This window comes from Lipomyces japonicus, assembly GCF_038497905.1.
Source record: "Lipomyces japonicus strain CBS 7319 unplaced genomic scaffold V1514scaffold_34, whole genome shotgun sequence".
In the NCBI taxonomy this organism is placed as follows: domain Eukaryota; kingdom Fungi; phylum Ascomycota; class Lipomycetes; order Lipomycetales; family Lipomycetaceae; genus Lipomyces; species Lipomyces japonicus.
Window position 1 is genome coordinate 59,059 of NW_027117846.1, and position 20,326 is coordinate 79,384.

A 20,326-nucleotide genomic window follows, 5' to 3' on the forward strand; every position below is an offset into this window, starting at 1 on the left:
GAAGAAAGACGGCACTCTCAGGTTATGCGTGGATTAAAACCGACACCCGCTACCGTTAATCTCGGGATCTTTAGACAGACTGTCAGGAGCCAAGATCTTTACGCGTTTGGATTTGCGCAACGCGTATCACTTGGTGCGAATCGCAGAGAAAGATCAATCGAAGACTGCGTTCCGCACTAGATACGGTTTGTTCGAGTATAGGGTTATGCCTTTTGAGCTAACGAACGCACCCGCTGTCATTCAGCATTACATTAATCAAGCGCTCCGACCTGTCATTGATTCCAAATGTGTGGTTTACTTGGATGATATATTGATCCACTCTAATGATGTTTCGCGGCACCATGATGATGTGAGCGAGTTGTTGACACTGTTGAAGAAGCATCGCTTGCTTGTGAATTTTGAAAAATGTGACTTCTTCGATAAGACAGAAACTGAATTTTTGGGTTTCACGGTGTCTACGGAGGGGGTATCTCTGGACAAGAAGCCTACAAACGGTGCTTGAATGGCCCGAACCCAAATCAGTAGGCGAGGTCCGTGTCTTTATTGGATTCATGAACTTTTATCAATTACCGCACCCCTGATCGAATTCACGAAGAAAGAACCAGGACAGAAGACTGGTCGGGCCCAGAAACAGGAAGAAAGTCACTTTTTCGATATTGGCGTCACTGGTAGACAGGCTTTCGAGGCACTCAAAAATGCTTTCGAATCCGTTCCCATCCTAGCTCACTTCGATCACACCCGCGCAACCCGCGTTCAGACCGATGCTTCTACTGTCGCGATCGCACGAATTCTTAGTCAATCGGTGCCTCAGGACGCAGGACCGTCCCAATGGCGGCCGGTTGAGTTCTACTTGAGTAAACTTGGCAAATATGAGCGTAACTACTAGACTTATGACACGGAACTCTTAGCTGTGGTTAGTTCTTTGAAACAATGGCGGCGTTACTTGGTAGCACGGCGCTTTACTATCTGACCATCGAAATTTACAATGGTTTATGACTACTAAGCAACTCAACCTTCGACAAGTCCGATGGGCCATGTTTCTATCAAAGTTCGATTTCACAATCCAACACACTCCAGGCTTGCAGAACCCAGCCGATAGACCCTCACGCCTACCAGACTATGAGCGTGACTTCATGCGACGAGTATGAACAATCAAGAATCATGGGCAACGTTCCTTCGAGAAAACCTACAGTTGGCACAACTGGCCCTTGAATCCACAGGACATCATTCAAACGAAGCCATGCCGCATCATGAACTTCGCCCGGAAGAGCATTACACTTCAGATGTCCCTGATGTGGAGGCACAAGCAACTTCTGCGGAGCGGAGACCATTTTAGATGATTGGGAAGATTTAGAACCTACAGACGACCCCAAAGTCCTGGAGACAGCCGCGGAAAAGTCACAAGCCTTATTCGAATGCCACAATTCTCCTCTAGGGACCTTTAGCAATAATCTTGAGAATATATTAATAAATCAAGCCAAATATATCAATATAAACAATCAATATCAACATAAAAACAACTATACCTTGAGAATATTCAATTAAGATCCTTAGTCATTTCTCGTAGTCGTGATGATGGGTAGTGTTTCATACCTCTGGCTATTCCCCTCTCTTTATAGAATATTCTCAAGTCTCCTATCTCCGCACATCCTGTTAACTGCAAGCGCTATCTCCATTAATCTCTCAAGCCTCCTATCTCTGTACATCCCGCTAGCCGCAATCGCTATCTCCATTACTCCCTCATCACTGTGCGGACATAACTGATAGCCGATGACAAAGGTTAATCGGACCTTGCCGACGATGTGATTATCAGTCGGACATGCCGAACTCATCACCGAAGACAAGGTTCAACAGACAAACTGGATAACCGAAGGTGAGGTTATGACAGTGTGCTGCGATGGACAATCACAATTGCCCAATCTATGGCTCGCAGGTCGACGTGTTCCTGACGAGCCCCAACATATCACCAATCCTGGGATCAACTCCTGCGCTTCCACTGGTTTGTAGTGGTTTAGCGTGTTGGCACTTTTGGATGAATTGAGCTTCATGCTTAAAGTTCGTTTTACATGCCAATAGCATAGCTGAATTTTGACATCCAACCATACCGTGCCAACTCCTGCAATTTCGGCAGCATCCTTGTCAATCCCAAAGAGCTTCGGTTGGATTCCATAACGTTTTAGTTCGCTCAAGAAACTGATGAACAATATGCGTCATCGCTCCTGAGTCGGCACGGGCTGGTCTATTCTCTGCTAGCTAGGCCTGAGAATAGACCAGCCCGTGCCGACCCAGGAGCGATGACGCGAAGTGAAGACATCATAATATTCCTCATACGCACTATCTTCAGAGAAAAGAAGTTTAGCAGAAATTAGCGGATCTAGGTCTCGCTACGAGATCTCGCTATTAGCCTGCTTCCAAAGATAATAGACTTGATGTCTCATTATAGCTTTTGCTTCCGGCAGAAGTCGAACTTCCCGATAGATTTCAGATGGGGTCTTGGTTGACACCTGTGACTGTATAAAATCCTGCACCTTTGGCACCAGTTCGATGTCTTCATAAGGCTTATGCCATTTATGATAAATTGTAAGGTCGAGTGTTCGATTTGAGCAGCATCGTATACTTAGTTTACTTTCGCATGAAAATCGTTCCATGCGTGTGCCATCCCGCTGCTTGTCATCATTTACCTTAGACTGATACTCTTTCACATTCTTCAAATCCTGAGAGAATTGATAATGCTATCTAAAGCTCGAAAAAGTGGTGCTTTTGTGGCGGAAGCGAAATCCTCCTGCCTTCCAAATGATCGTAGTCAGCTCTTGCATCGCCGCGTTCATCTCAGATCTAACAGCAGACGCGCTAGAGTTGTCTTTATTCCCGTCATCTTCAGAAATTCGCGGAATAGATAGCGACCCAAATTGGACAGGTAAAGCATCCAAACTGAACGTAAACTGCCCATCTATATTACCTCGCCTTCGCTCTGTAAGATTCAACAACATCAGAAGAGTCTCTATGTATGCGTCTCAAAGCTACATACCGCTTCTTTCCAATTTTTCAAAAGCTCAATAAAATCATTTCAATTATCGAATTGGAGTGAGCGCTTTTTATTGTGTCGGTTGCAAGTTTTGTACTGCTTCCCATTCTTTTGCTTCCCAAAGTCCTCAGCTGCCTGGAATTAGAAACAACGACTGCAATATAATTTTTCCGTCATGGTAATTTCAAAATTTAATAGAAGACGATTAATGCAATGGAGTTGAGAAGAGTGAGTCGAGGAAAGATGTTGAAAGACACGATGAAAACAATGCTGGCGAATGTAAACCAAAAACGCGAAAAAAAAATAAAAATATGCTGCTTATGTAATTTAATCGTAAAATAAAAAAATAAGAGAATAGATTATGACCTGCGTTTCGCTGAAATGAATTACGCCCCCCATTATTACAAATGTAAAGTCACGTGCTGTCTATACGAATAAATGCGAATAATCAATCTCTTTCTTCGCATTCTGTTTTATTTGTATAGTTTTATTCGTATAGTATATAGTCAAATACGAATACACGAATATTGGCGTATCGTGTCCTCCCCTAGTTTGGCCATTGGTTGTGTTGCAAGTATTTCCAACAATCTAAAAAGTAGTATGGACCATTAAAAAATTCCGCAATATCCGCATTAAATGTGTGGTGACAACAGCCCAGATTATCATTGTGTCATATTTGCCGTGGTATATTCGGAAACAGATCAGATATTAACGGTACTGGAGAGTTACAATGCGAACGCAAACTTGGTGCAAGATTTTATTCAAAAGTAGTTCAGTTACAAAAATCAAATATAACCAATTTTCTTCTCACCTTTTGCACTATTAACTAACGGCAACGAACTGTTGAAGACATTAAGCCATGACAGGCATATGATTAGTATATTTTGGTTTAAATCAGATCTTAGCTTGGCATGGCAATACTCGACACTTATAACAAGTCTTCGCCAGCAGAGTAAATTAATAGCCAACGTGCGCAGTGATTATGTTGACCTGTTTATGCATGAGAAGACTGTGAATCGTGAAATATTTCTTTGCCTGTTCTCAAACAGATTTAGCGGACTATACTAATAACCATTAGAATGGTGGTTCTAATAATCGGTACTATTTTTCCGTTTTTGCCTAAATTTTTGTGAATGTCCAATATCGATTAAATAACCTGCATTCATCCGTTGAATGTGTCACAAAGGTGCACATGTTGGCATTGAATATGCCATCGCCATGACATGCGACTTTATTTTTTTTTCTTCGATATTTATAGAGGAGAAGAATACTTTATGTACACCTCTGCGAGTTTTAAGTCGCTGAGGTAGTGTGGGAGTCGACCACGCGTGTATGCCGGACTACATTGTATTGGCATACAGTGAACGTGGGCATACCCACTAAGACTCCTCTCTACAACAAAGGTTATACATTGATATACCGTTGTGTTTACTATGGTATTACTATGGTATTTATAACTATTGTAGCAGAAAATATGGAGGATATAAGTAGACAGTATTTGGGTTGCAAAAAAAGATAATAATCAGAAATAATAAAACAGAAATATTTAGAATCAGTAGATATAATAACAGCAATAGGTAATTGAGATCAATCACAGATAGCAGAATAAATAAAGGTATCAGATCATAGAGTAATGACAACGAAAACAGTGAGATGGAATCAAAAAAAAACATAACTAGGACAGAACAGACAGAATCGGAACAGACAGAATCAGAACAGAATCAGAACAGAGAACAGAGAACAGAGAACAGAGAACAGAGAACAGAACAGGACAGAATCAGAACAGAAAAGAATGAGACAGACTAATAATGCCAGAAAAAAATCGGACAGCAGGCAGCGGGATTGGAATCATAACAGAATCAAAATGGAATTAAATAGTACAGAATCCAGAAACAGTGTAGCGCAGATAAGGATATAAACAGACCAGAACAGAATAAGATAACACAGAATAAAACTAGGTAGATCAAAACAGTGTAGAACGGTATGAAGCAGAATTAAAGATATCAAAAACAGGACAGAGCAGACCAAACAGAAACTCAGAAAGGAACGGATCAAAATCAGAATCAAACAGCACAAGAATAGAACCTGAACAGAAAAAAACTAGAACGGAATCAGAATAAGATAAAAAAAAAAGTCAGAGTCAAAGTCAGAGAAGAGCAGAATCATACTAGTGCAGAACAGTATCGAGCGGAACAGGAAGGAATCAAAATCTCACAACAGTCAGAACAAGCAGGAACAGAGATATAATCAGTCGACATTTGTAAGAACAAGAGCTACTCGTGGTGTTGTTAACTTTCGCAGGAGTTATCGTTTTCTAAATACTGAATGAGTTTCTGGGTTCTGTTTTTATGTTTATTATTTGGACTAATGATGTAAACAAAACCGGTTATATGCCTAAGGAGCCGAATCGCACGAAACCTGAAAGATTGAACGGCAAGGACGCAAGATTGAGAATATTGATCAATACCGAATAATATCCATTACTAAATGCAGCTATTAGTAAGATTCGAGCTATTGTAAATACCAGTAACATGGAGGATATTCTTTAGTGAGACATGGCACCAAAGAAAATAGAGCGTTAGTTCAAATCATGTGGTTCAGTGGTAGTGAAAAGGTGAGTGAAAAGGTGAGTGAAAAAGAACGATATCATAAATCATACCGTTGAATCTTTGTTATATTCCTTGGGTAGATAAAAAAAAAAATCACAAAAGACTTGAGAGAAGGCAAAATCACTGGAAGAAATAATCCGGGGGAAGAAGATTGTGAGCGGGAAAACAGAAAAAAATACTGGCGCGATGGCAGGCCGTTTGTTTGTGCGCAAGTCCAACCCCAACTTAACCAATAAACCTGGTTTGTTTTGTTTTATTGTGCCTGATTTTTGATTTTATATCCACATCACGTTAACTCTGGCAAATAGCACTTGGTATTAATGAACATGATACGTTTTTAATTTCCCTTTTAAATTTAGTAATCAGATACAATGGATGAAGAAAATAATTTGAGCACAACACGGGCAACCATTAAACAGCGTGGTAAATCGCCAGCGTAAATTGGTTATAAAATTTGTGACCAACTGGAATAATGATTCAATTGGGCACGCCTCGCTGATGAATGTATTTCGATATCTACCATAGCTCATCGTGGAACTCTGCATTTACTATATATTGCTACACTTTTTTTTTTTTTTTTTTTTTTTTTTTCATTAATACATTGCTTGTAACCTTTTATTCGTTAATGATTTTGAGTTCTTGTTACTGAACAGAAGCGTCATTGTAGGTAAAATTTTACATTTCTATTCTTTAATAGTTTTGAGTTTATACTAAAAATATTAATAACCTCTTTTGATTTTTCGTCTTTTATAAATCTTAAAAAATTAAAAGATCATAATTGTTTGACTCTGTTAGGCTGAGCGTGGTTGGATAAGAGTGGTTAGGGTTTTGTACTGTACATATATGTAAGCTGAGGTTGAGTCCATAATAAATTTCATCGAAAATTAGACAATAACGTTTTTCGGAATGTGTCAAATATTCATTCAAAGGTATGTCGACTTGCCAAGCCTCAGCTCGTGTGGCGAAAACACATTGACATCGGGTTAGGTTTAATGGTTGCTGCCTATTTTCTATGCACAAGTTGAACTAAGTTGAACAACTAAGAAAAAAAACAAGACAAAAAAAAAAGATTGCAGTGAAAGTATTTAAATATAAAACATAAGCATCGTCATATCATGCCTTGTTTTATTTTTTTTTTTGTTCGTGACTTATTTCAAGATGCTTGCTGAGAAAACGGGTATGCCCTTTTATTTGGTATCTTACAACGACAGGTTACATTTATCATTTGCTCGGATCAAAACACGGACACATTCATGCCGCATTTATTTAAAACGATTTAAAAATTAAGCTAAGCCATAATTTTTATTTTTATTTTGTTTTTGCAAATGTATTATAACGTATGTTACAGGTAGTATGGAATACGTACTACTACATTCCTCTACCCAAACCCGACGGTTGTGCTCAACCTCCCAATCTAGAACAAAACACCGCACATTCCACTCAGCATTTTCCATCTAGACCCACCTGGTTATATATATATATATTATATATATTAGTTGGGGTCATTCCTGCCCGGATCAGATTAATCATGGCCGCGACTATTTCGACTTCCGCCAGCTGTCATGCATCGCCGTTGACGAACCTGGCGGCCGCGTTCTTCACCAAGCCAGTCGATAGCCGAAGTCAAGCAGGTCAACCACAGTCATCGTTCAGATCAGTCACGGCCGAACCGGTGAATTTGTTTCATGATTACAATGACGACGATTATTCTGCTGATTTTTCCCCCGAGGCATTCACCAAGCAGCAGGTCTCGTTTCGCCGGTTCGGCATCCACGACCAGTTGATTCAAACCCCGTTACTGCCGCTCACGCCGTGCGTGCCGCATGAACCATTGGATGCAAACAAAGGCTACCCTTTGCCTACTTCTTGCTTTGCAGATATTGACTGGATAGCCGAGTATAATTCGTCCAGCAATTCGTCTGCAGTTTTGACTCCCAAAGAATACTCTGCTTCACTGTCGTCGTCGTCGTCGACGACGACGATGTCGGCTACGTTTCAGGCAGAACCAGGTTCAACCTTACCGAGCGTATCAAACTCTTTGGTGCAATGTGAGATTGATGGTGATGATTCCATGTATTGGTACAAATCTACGACCCGGTTTGCGTCTCCGGATGACGAATGGGATTACCAGCGCCTGCGCAACCGCATTCGAGAGTTTACCAAGCAGGATGTCACGTTAAATAGAAACGAATCCAGCCTGGCCAATTCTTTCTCGTCGTGTGCAGATTGTTGCTATGTTGATGATGCGCTTGCCGGATTAGGACCGGCTGCAAATGTAAACCATCAAGTAAGACAACGAGCGGTGCAACGACTTAAGCTCGTGCTGGCCCATTTGATCGGACCTTGCAATCCTGCAGCAGATCTGATAAGTAAACAGTTGGATGATTATGATGATGAAGATGATTTAGGGCTAGACGCGAGCGTTGATATCGGCCGGATTCGCATGGCCATTGATGAACTTCAAAGGGAACAGTAATTGAGAGTCGCATATTTGTAGCTACATTGTAATTGCTTAATGTTAAATATCAAAATGCAATTAATCACAATTTTTTTGTTGTTGTGAAATAATAGATTTTGATAAAAAGAATAAGTCGCTAAAGATATATAATATAGCTAACATTACTATTGTTTAATTGATGATTTTATTTTTCGCATGTTTGCGCGTTAACGCGTTTAGTTTGCCGAATTTGTTTTAACCTACAAAAACCGCCATTTTCAACATTCATTCCTTAATTTATTGATTCATTTCTGCCAAATGCCAGACCCTACAATATCCAAAAAACAAAATTTAGTTCACGATGAGTCGCGTCCGGCGTTTACGCAGGTACCTGCCGTGGTGAAGAAAGTGTTTGATTTCTTCCCATTAGTACAATATCCGCCTGCACCTCGACCGTCAAGTTGCATCTTCCCTGATAATGAAGGCAAAGTAATTTTAAACCGATTAGTTTTTATATTTTTATTTGTGCTTATTGGTTTATTTTATTTTATAGATCGGAACAGTATTCGTGCATGACATCTCCAGCGATTCCATATATCCGTCCACATTGTCACTGCTTACGATTCTTAAACTGGCTGGCCTGGCATCATCATTTCTAATCATTCCTGTTTCTGCACATGCCAGCGTGCAAGCCTCGTCGATCACACAAGTTTCGGTACCTTATATTCGATTTGACACGCCTGATTTGGTGATCAAATCTCGCACGTTGTCGCCACAGTCATCGGTCACGTTTGGCAAATGGCTGGCGTCTGCGGCGCCGGACTTCCCCCAACAACAACAAAAACAAAAACAACAACATGCTGCCAGTGGTGCAGTCCTGTTATCATTAATTGAAGTCAACATTGGCGACGCGTTCTTGGCCTCGTTCTATGCTGATCGAACGACGTTTGATTCCGCGGTCCTGCCCGCACTGGCATCCGCATACACCGGAGGTGACGACACCACCGGTTCACTTATCCCGTTTGCGCAGGGATTCTTGGCCAGGCGCGACGTGATTAATCAGATCCATCGGTCGACCGGCACGACGTCTTCCGCGTCGTCATCTTGGTGGCCGGGATCAAAGGCATCGGTGCCATCAGTTGAAGTTTTGTACAAGGCGGCGGATGCGTTGGACGCGCTCGACGTGTTATTACAACAACATGATTTTTTATCCGGAATTGATGACAGGCCCGGCATTGCTGATGCCACATTGTTTGCATACGTTTGGCCTGTAATCAGACACGGAGCTCCGGATACGGAATTGCGACGAATAATTGAAAACCGACCAAGGATCTTAAACCTCGTGCGATCTGTTTACGAACGTGCCTGGAAATAGAATAGAATTTGATGTATAGTATAATAACAAGAAGAACGGACAAACGGGTTGATTACGATTAACCAATGTATTTATTGTTTAACCTCAATTGTAAAGTTACGAGTTCTTTTTCACTTGTTGCTTGCAAAAACACATTCCAATAGAATAAGCACAACATCATCAGCTGCCAAGTGAGAACCGGTCAATGTCAATTTTGGCAAAAGCTACGGCACTCATGTGATTTCAAAAATAACGTTCAAATTTATCACTGCAACACTAAAATTAAAAGTTGCACATAACTGTCAAAACAACAAACGACTTTAAGCACAACATCCGCCACTGTTTTTTGCATTAAAATGGAACTCTAATCTGGCTTGATCAGGTGCGATTGTCAAATAAGCTTTTCATGTAATCAGATCTAACTAGTCAACTATAATTTACTAACGTGACTTGTTCAACTAACAAGGAAAAAAAAGAAGAGAACCAGTTACAACACTTGGTAGTTGCACAATTAGTTATTTAGTTTACGAACTATGTACAACGTAGGTTAGTTATACACTGTTTGGACCATAATTACCAAAAGTGCAAGGCGTAAACAAGAATTTCTACAATTAATCACCGGAATTTGTGTTTGTGGGCGTGCTCTATTTATAAATTCGTACTGGGAAATGCCGATAAATAATAATGACATGCGGCGATCCGAGAAGTTGCTATTAAAAAAATGCTGAGGTTCTTTGTTTCTTTTGTAACTAATGACATTATAATTTATAAAGCTTCATAGTTTTGATTTATATAATTGTATATATAGGAAAACAAAATTAGCAGACGTTTTGAGATCATTTGAGATCATGCGAACGATTGGCCGAGCATTGGCTGTCGTGACGATAGTCTTGATCGCAGCCGGCCTGCTCGTGGGCTGGTTCAAGCCTGATCATGTGCAACCGGCATTACCGCATAGCCAAGCCATGGTTCGTCATGAAAAGAGTCGAGGCAAGTTACAATTGCCTACTCACACGACCACGAATTTTGCAACGGCTAGGTCTGTTGGCCAGTCATGGCTTGCCTGGTTCAGAGATCATGATCGACAACAGCATGCGGCTGCTGCTGCTGGCGGCGGCGGTGCTGGTGTTGGTGCTGGTGCTGGTGGTGGTAATGATGATGGCCATAATCCAGGCTTGATTAAAAATTTTAACGATCAGGATAAGTTTCATCACGATGACTGGAACAGCATCTTGATGAGCAAAAAAAAACTGAAAACGGGAGTCATTCGGCGTGCCGTTAACGAAACTTTTACGTCATCTTTACCATCTTCATCTTCATCATCATCATTTTCTTTTTCTTCATCTTCTTCATCTTCATCGCAAAGTTCCTTGAGCTTGATTACCACTTCTTCCTTGTTTGCATCATCAAACACTTTGCCGTCGTCTACAGTCACGACGTCTGGCAATCAATCTTCGTCGTCGTCGCCGTCGTCGTCTGGATCGACATCAATATTTACGTCTGTAATCACCAACTCGGTCGGATCTGCAGTATCTACCGTCACGCGCACCACGCTCATCATCAATCACTTGACATCATCCTCTTCAGCGTCATCATCCAGGCCGGCACCGCAGTTACAAACCACGGAAGCTGCGAATTTGGCATCCGTGGCTACGGCTGATTACTTCGTCATGGTTCTTTGTTTTTGTGTTTTCGCAATCACTTGCATCATCAGCAATTGATGACATTACTAATTTTGTGTATATAATTATACTTCTTTTAGCTTAACTTGAAAATGACATTATACTCGTAGTTTACTTGATTTAATTGTTATCCATACATTACTATCAATGTTCAAAATAAAACAAGAATCAATACCACCTCGCCTCATCCGGAATATATCGTATAAAAAAAGAAGAGATTAAAGGCCAAAATAATAATAATAAGAATAAGAATAATAATGTACTGCTAGCTTGCCTTTCTCAAATTAAGACAATCATTAAATAAATAAATAAATAAATCAAAGACACGAACTCCACCCAAAACAAATTCAAATAAATTTAAAAAAAAAAAAAATTGGAATAAAAAAAATAGTTTGTTGTCACAATGCAATGAATGACATTGATGAATTGATTTGAAAATGCAAATGACATTCGGCAAAAAAAAAAAAAAAAAAAAAAAAAAAAGAAAATTTTGTGCACCATCTCTATATGATTATTATACCTTCAAAAACCATGAAAAAAAAAAAATCAAAAAAAAAGTCTGCAGATGTAAAAAGAAAAAAAAAAAAATTCATATATCTCGTGCTGTGTGCAATTAAATTTTTTTTTTTGTCCTTGTCATTGTGATCATAAAATTTTTTTTTTTTTTTTTGATTGTGCATTTTAGTGTAAAAATCATTGGCCCATTTTACGTTTACCTGCCCATGCATATTAAACATAACATTGCAATGACCAAGCCCAGGCATGAAGACGAGCCTCTGTTACTTTCGGCCAAAATTTCTCGAACATTTAATCTGGTAGCGATTGACGACGATCGGTTTAATTTTGGTAAATCCGCATTATTTTGGTTCTTCCGAGCCTGTGCTTCTGATTTTTTCATGACCGACTTTGGCAAATGCTGCTCTTCTTGTTGTTGTTGTTGGTGCGGTCGTGGGGGTGGAGATTCTAGTTCACCATTTTCTGCCGTCTCTAGCTCCTTGACACTAGCCAATTTAGACTGTTGTAACCGCCGTGACAAAGATTCCTTGCTTGTGGCCGTACTTTCGCTATGTTGATGCTGTGTTATGCTAAGCACTGACTCGCTCGTAGTCCGTTTGACTACAAAGGTGCTGACCACCGGAGACGGCTTCTGCTTTAAGGTGGGGATCGCGGTAGCAACTGACGAAATCATGGAAATATTGTTGAATTTGTAAATACTGTTGGCAAAAGCTTTTAAAAGTAACGTGGTCTTGGACGACGGTCCCAGTAACGACGCCAGCAGATGAGTAGATTGTGGTGGCAGCGGAAGTGCAACAAGCGCAGGCTTGTACACAAGCAAGCCATGCTGAATACTGGGGCTGCGTTCCTGTTCCTGGGTATGTATGGATTGGTTAGTGCACAGTCCTACTGCAAAGCAAATCGAATCCGATAAGCAAACGCCGTCTGCGGACACGTTCACGGCGCAAAAAGTGGACGCTGACTCGGCCGTGCTTAGTGATTGTAGTAACGAATTTTCTGCATATTCATCCAGGCCATCGTTTTGAGACCCTGATGAATGCTTGCGCTTGTTGTCGCTGCCGGCACGACATGACATGAAGTCATCGCCAATCGAGCACGTGCTCCGCCGTTTTTCTAAAGGAATGGATATTTGTTCGTCATCTGGCGAGGAGCATGGGCAAGACAAGTACGGGTCCAGCCATCGACGCCGCCGCCACGACGAACTGCAACATGCCGGAGACGCCAACGGCTGGCCGAAGGTATCCTCGTTGCTGTTTTTATGACTGGAGGCAGAATACCAAAATGCAGCAGGAAATGCGAATATAGATGCGTAGGAGAGTGAGAGTGGCGAAGATAAGGATGATGAAGTGGTCAGGCCGGCAGCAGCAGCAGCGGCAGCGGCGGCGGTCGCCGGCTGCGCATCACCATGATCGTCGGCAAAGAACGAGTGCCGGGCAGCGCATATAGAAACCACGCAGAACGATAGTGACAGAATGAAAACGCCGAAATGAAAAAGAAGCATACCTGCTGGAGCGGTCAGGCGCGAGTTGCTGAGTGACTACTGGACGACGACGCAGTGGCGGCCCAAGGCATATGTGCAAGCTGCCAATTAAAAAGGCACACGAACAAAAGAAAGAAAAGCTCCCTTGTGAAGCCGCCTGAAAAAGAAAAGAAAAGCAAACAAAAAACTCGAGTCCTAACGAGGAATAGTTCGCATTACCCAAAACAAACCACAATAACAACACCGAGCCCAGCAAACGAATGCAAAAAAACGAAAATTTCAAAGGCTCGACAATGAATTGACGATATGGCTTGGGACGCGTGCGGCGCGCCACGTACTTACCGGGGTACGGGTAATTATTATTATCTGCCCCTGCCCTGACCCTTGCCCTGACACCCTGCCCTGGCCCTGAATGCCATGTACGTGACTCGAACAGAGGTGCAGCGGTCGTATGAAAGTGCAGCAGTACGGTCATGGTCATGGTCATGGTCACGACCAACCAGGCAGAACGATAGCGAACGATACTGAGGTCTGAGGCTAGGCTGCACAAGCACAAGCACAAACCCTTGAACCCTCGATCAGTGATAACAAAACGCACGCTTCACGCTGAGCCTGATCGGGCTTAGCCGCGATGCTTAATTAATTACCTGCTGCCTGATTGGCTAGCTAGCACGGGACAAGTTGCATGACTAGCTGCCGTGATACTGCCAATTTGTCACTCAATCTTGCACGTGACATACACGTGCACGTCACGTGCAGCATTGCCTTTGGTACAAATAAATAGTTTGTTCGGTCAACTACAACCTCGAACAACCATTCTCAATTGCAATCGAACTGGTTCCCACCTTCTCATTTAATGTTCGTTCGCTCGCTTGGGTTTGTCGCATTAGCCTTGCTGGCTGCCGTCGTAGCGCCCGTTGCTGGCATTTTCAATGACGAGGCCTTTACTATTGATTGGCAAATCGAGGCCCTGGGCGGTCTTGCTCCTCAGCGATCGGTGCTTGCAGGCGGCATCACGACCGACGCGCTCACCGTGTTTTCGGATTCGGCAATTTTGGCATCACTTAATCAATCTAACGGTGCGCTGCTATGGCGCCACGACCTGGCAAGCTCAGCCTTGGTCTCGCATGCGCAACTGGTCAGGTTCGATTTAGGCTCGGTGCTCTTGGCGGCAGCCACGCCCAAGGACCCGGCAATCAGCCATGTTGCAGTATTTGCCGAGGATTCGGGTTATCTGCAATGGGAGGCATATTTGCCAGGCGGTGCTCCGGTCAGCGTTGACGTGCAGACCGACGCATTTGTTCTGTTGAGTGACGGGGTTGCAGTCAAGCTTCGTCACCGTACCGGAGCATTGGCATGGCAGTTTAAACTTGCCCATGGCATTTTGCCGGTTCAGATCGTGCAGACCAATGCTGGTGTTGCGGTTGTTGCGCGGTCGCCGTCTGAAGGATTAGGCTATTACTTGCTTGATGCTGACTCAGGATTGCCTGTTCGCTCGTTTGCTGTGCTAGATACCAATTCAGCTGCTATTCTTGTCAACAAATTGTCCCCATCTGCCAAGCATTTTTACCTGACTTGGTCTCTACCTTTAGAATCCAACACGTTCAAGGTTGCTGCTCTCGGTAAAGTTCCGACCGTGCAAACCATCTTCACAACGGCTCAGTACGCGACACTTTCAACCCACGCAATCCCTGGTCAAGCCAAGTTTATTGCCTCAATTGTGGGAACTGATGGCAATACGTGGTCGGAAACATACGAGGCTGGCGACGATCAGTTTTCTCTTGTAACTGCAACCAAGTCTGAAAGCGGTGCGCTATCGGTATCATCCGATGGCGAAATTTTCCGGTTGACAAGCACGCAGTTGAAGTTTCCCAGGGGTAACAAGCATGCGGATGCAGTTTTCATTAGTGAAGTGCAATCATTTATTTGCAACAAGCAGTCATGCCTGATTGGCACTGTCGGTGGTGATTATTCATTTTTCACTCAACGGTACGGCCACGCATGGACGCGAGACGAGTCATTGGCTCTAATTGTAGATGCAGTTTTTGTTGATCTACAAGAGGAAGGAGAAAAATTATCCATTGGTCAGGTTCTGTTCGAGGAGCATGCGCCTGCATTGGAGGCATACATTCACCGCGTGAAGCGGCACGTGCATGCGCTTACCAACCTGCCCCGTTACGTGGCCAACTTTGTGCAGCGATTTTCTTCTGGAAATTATGATGTCGTACCGCAAGATGTTGGATCTCCGGTTGGCGACGCGTTTGGGTTTAGAAAGTTTATAGTGGCTGCTACAAAATACGGTGGCCTTGTTGCTCTAGATACGGTACACGGTGGGCAAAAAGCATGGAAAATTTCAGCAGTGCTCAATGGCGATGTCATTGTTGGTATTAGCAAAAATGACGATAAAAATGGCCAAATATATGTCGTGGGTGAAAAAGGATCGATTGCTTTGATTGACGCCATACATGGTGAAGTTCTTGGTCTGCGCAAAATTCGTGATATTGGACTTGGCGACAAGGTTAAGTCAATCGTTAGATTTAAGGAAGATGATATTGCCTACATTGCGGCTTGGACTGCACATGGCGACCTTCATTTCTTGGGTGAATCTTCTCCGGCGAACCCAGTGTATTTTTCAGCTGTAGAAGGAAATTTTGTTAAAGGGTTTTTATTTAAACAAGTGAGTATCTAGTGAATTTTCTTTCTTTTTTTTTTTTTTGGCCAACAAATGCATAGAACAAGGCTGTTTCGACGTGGACTTTCACTCTTCCAGGAGATTACAAGATAAGCTCATATGGCGTCCGTGATCAAGACGATATTATTGTTTCTGTTGGTAGAGTACTCGGTGATCGATCGGTTCTTTACAAATATCTCAATCCTCAATTACTTGCTGTCTCTGCCGTGGACGAGTCAACCCAATCAGCGGCCGTCTTTTTGATTGATAGAGTTTCCGGCCGTGTACTTCACTCGGTTTTCCATAACAACGAAGTTGTGGATGTTAACGCCGGCGTCAAGCTTGTGGTTGGCGAACACTGGGTCGTGTATTCTTACTGGAGTGAACAGCCGAGTCGTGGTGAAAAGATTGTGGTGTTGGATCTTTATGAATCTGACATTCATAACCAGCGATGGAGCAAAAACATCGACTTTTCATCGTTCAATGACACGCCTGCACCGTACGTTCAAGCACAGTCGTTTTTATTGCCAACAAGGATCACCAGCCTGGCAGTGTCGCGATCGAGGTTTGGCATCACCACGCGCGACATTATTGCCTCGCTTGATACGAATCAGATTGTCGTTCTACCCAAAAGAATCCTTGACGGGCGCCGGCCCGTGAATCGAAATCCGTCCAAGGACGAAGCTGAAGAAGGCTTATTTAAATACGAGCCCTTGGTTGGAGACGATCGCAGGATAACAATCTCTCACGTCAGGAACGTGATTGGAACCAAAAAAATTATATGCCACCCTGCCCTTCTTGAATCTACCGTGCTCGTGTTCAGTTACGGCCTGGACTCATTTTTCACACGCATCACGCCTTCACAACCGTTTGATTTGCTTTCAAAATCATTCAACAAGGGACAGTTGGTCTTGACCATAGTAGCGCTTGCTGCCGCGTTGAAATTTATTTCTCCATTGGTGGAACGGAAAAAGATTAATCAAAGATGGGGAGCCGACAGTTGAAAATTGAACGATTAACGATGTATAAAGAGAAATTTTTTTTTAATAGAAAAAAAAAAGTAAAATTTAATGTATCTTAAATTTTTTTTAAAAACATTTTCAAAAAAAAAAAAAAAAATTGTTAATTTGTTTTAATCATATTGTACTATATACTACAAATTCTTTTAAGTGGTTTTCTTTTCAACCTCGCTGCCCTTGCTGAATACCCATAGCGTGACAAACAAAACCCATCCGACAACGACAGTGACGATGGACGTAATGTATGGCCAGGCATTTGGAATCTCGTAACTTCTTAAAAACTCGTTATGACCAAAATGCCTGAGCGTGATTGTCTTCTTGTCCTCAATGTAAGACAGCCCGGTGCGTTTGTAGTTAGTGTGGAACGTGAACATGCCGTGCTGATCTGGGGTCACAAACTTGACACTGTATATTGCCGCATCTGACGTTTGACTTAGCACCGGAATGCTAAGCCTGTAGTATGGATCCAGCATGGTGAATTCAAGCTGTAAATCATCAGTAACATACGGCACCCATTTGTCATCCAAGTACTCCGAAACGGACACAGTATATTCGACTTGTTGCTTGACTCGATAAATAGCAGAATTAATCTCTTCCGATTCAACAAGTTTGTGCGATACATAGTTTAATCTCAAAACTGATTTTTCTTGAAACGCCCACGCCGAGACTGACCTTGCAAGCTCTCGGTTGCCGCTATCCGATTCGCGGTCGTTAGTATGAATTTTGGAATCGAAAAACCGGTTGGCAAACAAGTCACTGCTGGCCGCAATCACGACGCGCGCGTTATTTCTGGCTTGGAATCCGGCCACCAGGAATGATTGCGTGCCGGTCACGAACGGCTGATCGGATTGTAACGATTCTTCGACAGGATCGAACGTGTACGCTGTTTCTTGAGCACCAAGAATGGGCACGACCAATTGACTGTTACCTAGCGCAAATGCCGATCCACGATACAAAATTTTCTTGCCGGTCGTGATGTTGGCCACGACGTTCGAGTTTAGAACGGCAGACGCAGGATCGAGCACGACAACGTCATGAGTTCGTGGGGCCAGAACGTTGTCGTAAGAGAAATGATCAACCAGTTTGGCGTCCCTAAATGGGAGCGAGATGTCGAGCTCGGCAGCAAAACTTCTCACGCTGGACGGTGCGGCAGCAGTTGGATTCAAAACAACAAGGACGTTACCGCCAGCTGAAACAAAGTTGAGAAGCGGCTTGGCAAGAAAGTTTGGACCAAGTGATCGCTGAACTGGTGGCAACGTGAGTATTAAATGATCGTATAATCTTTCGTCATAAACAAATAGTGATAACTCTGGATCATTGGCCTGCCGGATGTCTAGATCATATCCTCTCGCTGTGATCAAATTAGCTTTGGCCAGTCATTTCAAGATCGTAGCTCATGATGAAATTATATCAAAATAGCATACATACATTCTAAATCATTGAAAAATTTTGAATATTGGGATCTGTCGAACTCCTTGTCGACGACGACTAACGTTCTGGTTCCCGAAGTCGATATCGCGCTGGCCGCCGGCAGCAAAACCAGTACAAACGCTGCAAGCAGCACAATTGAAACCGACAGTAGCCTGCTGGAAACATGCGCCATTCCGCTAATGACTGTTCGATTTCAGATTGGTGATGTTGTTGTGGTTCGTCAGGGACGGGCAATATACAAACCACGGATAACTACAGCGTGGCATTTAAACTATTAGTTTACCCTAACCGGCGTTTTCACGTCTATCCTATGAATGGCGCGTTCATTATTCAAACCGTCCAAGCAGATCAGACTCGTCATAGTATCGTTATGGTTGGTACAGTTCGAACAATTGAATCTGATCAAGACGTATTAGGAGAGGTATACGTGCCGTTAACCGTGGTTTTTTTTTTTGTTTTGTTTTGGTAGTTAACTCGGAATAGGCAGACCTGTCGATTCTTGATGTTGATGAGCTTCAGAATTTGGGTATTAATGCGGCAGACATTCAGAAACTTCGTGCAGCTGGAATTTATGCCATTTCTGTAAGTTTGTTTATTTGACGTGCTTTTGTACCAAAGCCTTTTTTTCTTTTTTTTTTTTGACTAACGGGGGAGTACAGACCGTGTTGTCGACTACTCGTCGAAACTTGCTGAAAGTCAAGGGACTCAGTGAAGTCAAAGTCGAGAAAATCAAAGAGGCGGCTGGAAAGCTGATGGTATAGTTTTTTTTCTTTTCTTTGGTTTGATTTGCTAAGGGGGGCTATTGACTTTGAGAGCAACAATAGAATGTGGGATTTATTTCTGCGGCCGATCAAGCACACGCCCGAAGACGCGTCATAGCGATCTCCACCGGAAGCAAGCAACTCGATTTAATTCTTGGTGGTGGTATTAAAACCATGTCTATTACTGAAGTATTTGGCGAATATCGATGTGGCAAGACTCAACTGGCGCATACGTTTTGCGTCACGGCGCAGTTGCCAAAAGAAATGGGCGGTGCCGAGGGCAAGGTTGCTTATATTGATACCGAGGGCACGTTCCGGCCCGAACGATTGAAAGATATCGCTGATCGGTTTGGAGTTGACCCTGACCAAGGTGATTATTACGTGTCTCCGTGCTGGTGTCGCCCCTACCATGACTAACATGAATTGTAAAAGTTTGGGACAATGTATCATATGCTCGTGCACTAAATAGTGAACATCAAATGGAACTTATCGAGAAGCTTGGTGCCACTTTTGCAGACGGTTCTTATCGACTACTGGTAGCGTGAAAGAAAACGTAAAGCTGGCATCGTTTTAAACTGACTTTTTATCAGATCGTGGACTCGATCATGGCGCAGTTTCGGGTTGATGTAATGTTTTGTGTGCTAACTGGGGTTATTGAGTACTGATGGTGTTAGTATTCCGGCCGTGGTGAACTTAATGAACGTCAACAGAAGTAAAGAACCATTGAAATGACATTATTATTGATCGCGCGTACTCACCAATTGAAGGCTTAATCAAATGCTTGGTCGTCTTAATCGTTTATCTGAAGAATACAATGTTGCCGTTTTCATGACTAACCAGGTTCAATCCGACCCTGGTGCGTCCGCTCTATTTGCAGCTGCTGATGGCAGGAAACCGTGAGTTTGTTGAACGTATTACAAATTGTGCTACTCTGTAGTTGACAAACGAGAAAAGTGTGGGCGGTCATGTTCTGGTTTGTGAAGCGAATTTTTATAAATTTATGACGCGTAAAAATGATTTCTAATGGGAGGGTTTTTTTTTTTTTTTAAAAGGCACATGCGTCTGCGACTAGAATTTTACTTCGAAAAGGTAGAGGCGAAGAACGAGTAGCAAAGCTGCAGGACAGTCCTGGTATGTGAAAAAGAAGCTAATCGCATGTGGATTATTTACACATGCAATCAATAGATATGCCTGAACGAGAGGCCACGTACATTATTGGAGAAGGTTGATCCACTGCGGTTTTCATGTGTAATGCTTGAATTGAGCTGTTTGACTAACAATGTTTTGCAGGTGGAATTCAAGACGTGGCATGATTAATTTTAACGTTAAAACCGCTATTTG

At 42.7% G+C, this 20,326-nt stretch overlaps 7 protein-coding genes across 7 annotated transcripts; 5 read left to right on the forward strand and 2 right to left on the reverse strand.

The window, feature by feature from the left end:
- The first annotated feature begins 7,054 nt into the window (after window positions 1-7,054).
- V1514DRAFT_334526 (uncharacterized protein) lies at window positions 7,055-8,248 on the forward strand. The gene has a single exon (XM_066928244.1). It carries the CDS (start codon window positions 7,163-7,165, stop codon window positions 8,108-8,110), a length of 948 nt encoding a protein of 315 aa, XP_066782097.1. The 5' UTR covers window positions 7,055-7,162; the 3' UTR covers window positions 8,111-8,248.
- Window positions 8,249-8,289: 41 nt separating this feature from the next.
- On the forward strand, window positions 8,290-9,672 carry V1514DRAFT_133022 (uncharacterized protein). The gene is made up of 2 exons (XM_066924454.1): window positions 8,290-8,560; window positions 8,625-9,672. Exons 1-2 carry the CDS (start codon window positions 8,390-8,392, stop codon window positions 9,444-9,446), a joined length of 993 nt encoding a protein of 330 aa, XP_066782098.1. The 5' UTR covers window positions 8,290-8,389; the 3' UTR covers window positions 9,447-9,672.
- A 601-nt stretch (window positions 9,673-10,273) lies between these two features.
- On the forward strand, window positions 10,274-11,146 carry V1514DRAFT_343967 (uncharacterized protein; the record flags this gene model as incomplete). The annotated part of the gene is made up of 1 exon (XM_066929166.1): window positions 10,274-11,146. The coding sequence occupies one exon, from the start codon at window positions 10,274-10,276 to the stop codon at window positions 11,144-11,146; it is 873 nt and encodes a 290-aa protein (XP_066782099.1).
- Window positions 11,147-11,772: 626 nt separating this feature from the next.
- V1514DRAFT_133025 (uncharacterized protein) lies at window positions 11,773-13,295 on the reverse strand. Its single transcript, XM_066924455.1, has one exon. The coding sequence runs from the start codon at window positions 13,122-13,124 to the stop codon at window positions 11,820-11,822; it is 1,305 nt and encodes a 434-aa protein (XP_066782100.1). The 5' UTR covers window positions 13,125-13,295; the 3' UTR covers window positions 11,773-11,819.
- A 530-nt stretch (window positions 13,296-13,825) lies between these two features.
- Window positions 13,826-16,918, forward strand: V1514DRAFT_368914 (uncharacterized protein). Its single transcript, XM_066929925.1, has 2 exons — window positions 13,826-15,780; window positions 15,837-16,918. The coding sequence occupies exons 1-2, from the start codon at window positions 13,960-13,962 to the stop codon at window positions 16,776-16,778; spliced, it is 2,763 nt and encodes a 920-aa protein (XP_066782101.1). The 5' UTR covers window positions 13,826-13,959; the 3' UTR covers window positions 16,779-16,918.
- V1514DRAFT_334533 (Dolichyl-diphosphooligosaccharide--protein glycosyltransferase subunit WBP1) lies at window positions 16,890-18,449 on the reverse strand. The gene is made up of 2 exons (XM_066928245.1): window positions 18,222-18,449; window positions 16,890-18,144 (listed from the first exon to the last, which is right to left on the reverse strand). The coding sequence occupies exons 1-2, from the start codon at window positions 18,394-18,396 to the stop codon at window positions 16,940-16,942; spliced, it is 1,380 nt and encodes a 459-aa protein (XP_066782102.1). The 5' UTR covers window positions 18,397-18,449; the 3' UTR covers window positions 16,890-16,939.
- Window positions 18,450-18,594: 145 nt separating this feature from the next.
- On the forward strand, window positions 18,595-20,298 carry V1514DRAFT_348382 (Rad51-domain-containing protein; the record flags this gene model as incomplete). The annotated part of the gene is made up of 12 exons (XM_066929325.1): window positions 18,595-18,645; window positions 18,708-18,806; window positions 18,884-18,979; window positions 19,049-19,355; window positions 19,418-19,521; window positions 19,576-19,611; window positions 19,660-19,697; window positions 19,753-19,881; window positions 19,940-19,958; window positions 20,038-20,116; window positions 20,171-20,209; window positions 20,276-20,298. 12 exons carry the CDS (start codon window positions 18,595-18,597, stop codon window positions 20,296-20,298), a joined length of 1,020 nt encoding a protein of 339 aa, XP_066782103.1.
- Between the last annotated feature and the right edge of the window lie 28 nt (window positions 20,299-20,326).

Excerpts from the sequence above, each read along its gene's own strand:
- V1514DRAFT_334526 (XM_066928244.1), top strand. The coding sequence starts at position 7,163 with ATGGCCGCGACTATTTCGACTTCCGCCAGCTGTCATGCATCGCCGTTG.
- V1514DRAFT_133022 (XM_066924454.1), top strand. The coding sequence starts at position 8,390 with ATGCCAGACCCTACAATATCCAAAAAACAAAATTTAGTTCACGATGAG. Across the intron at positions 8,561-8,624 it reads TCCCTGATAATGAAGGCAAA|ATCGGAACAGTATTCGTGCA; the intron begins GTAATTTTAAAC and ends TTTATTTTATAG.
- V1514DRAFT_133025 (XM_066924455.1), bottom strand. The coding sequence starts at position 13,124 with ATGCTTCTTTTTCATTTCGGCGTTTTCATTCTGTCACTATCGTTCTGC.
- V1514DRAFT_368914 (XM_066929925.1), top strand. The coding sequence starts at position 13,960 with ATGTTCGTTCGCTCGCTTGGGTTTGTCGCATTAGCCTTGCTGGCTGCC. Across the intron at positions 15,781-15,836 it reads AAGGGTTTTTATTTAAACAA|AACAAGGCTGTTTCGACGTG; the intron begins GTGAGTATCTAG and ends ACAAATGCATAG.
- V1514DRAFT_334533 (XM_066928245.1), bottom strand. The coding sequence starts at position 18,396 with ATGGCGCATGTTTCCAGCAGGCTACTGTCGGTTTCAATTGTGCTGCTT. Across the intron at positions 18,145-18,221 it reads ATTTTTCAATGATTTAGAAT|CGAGAGGATATGATCTAGAC; the intron begins GTATGTATGCTA and ends ATTTGATCACAG.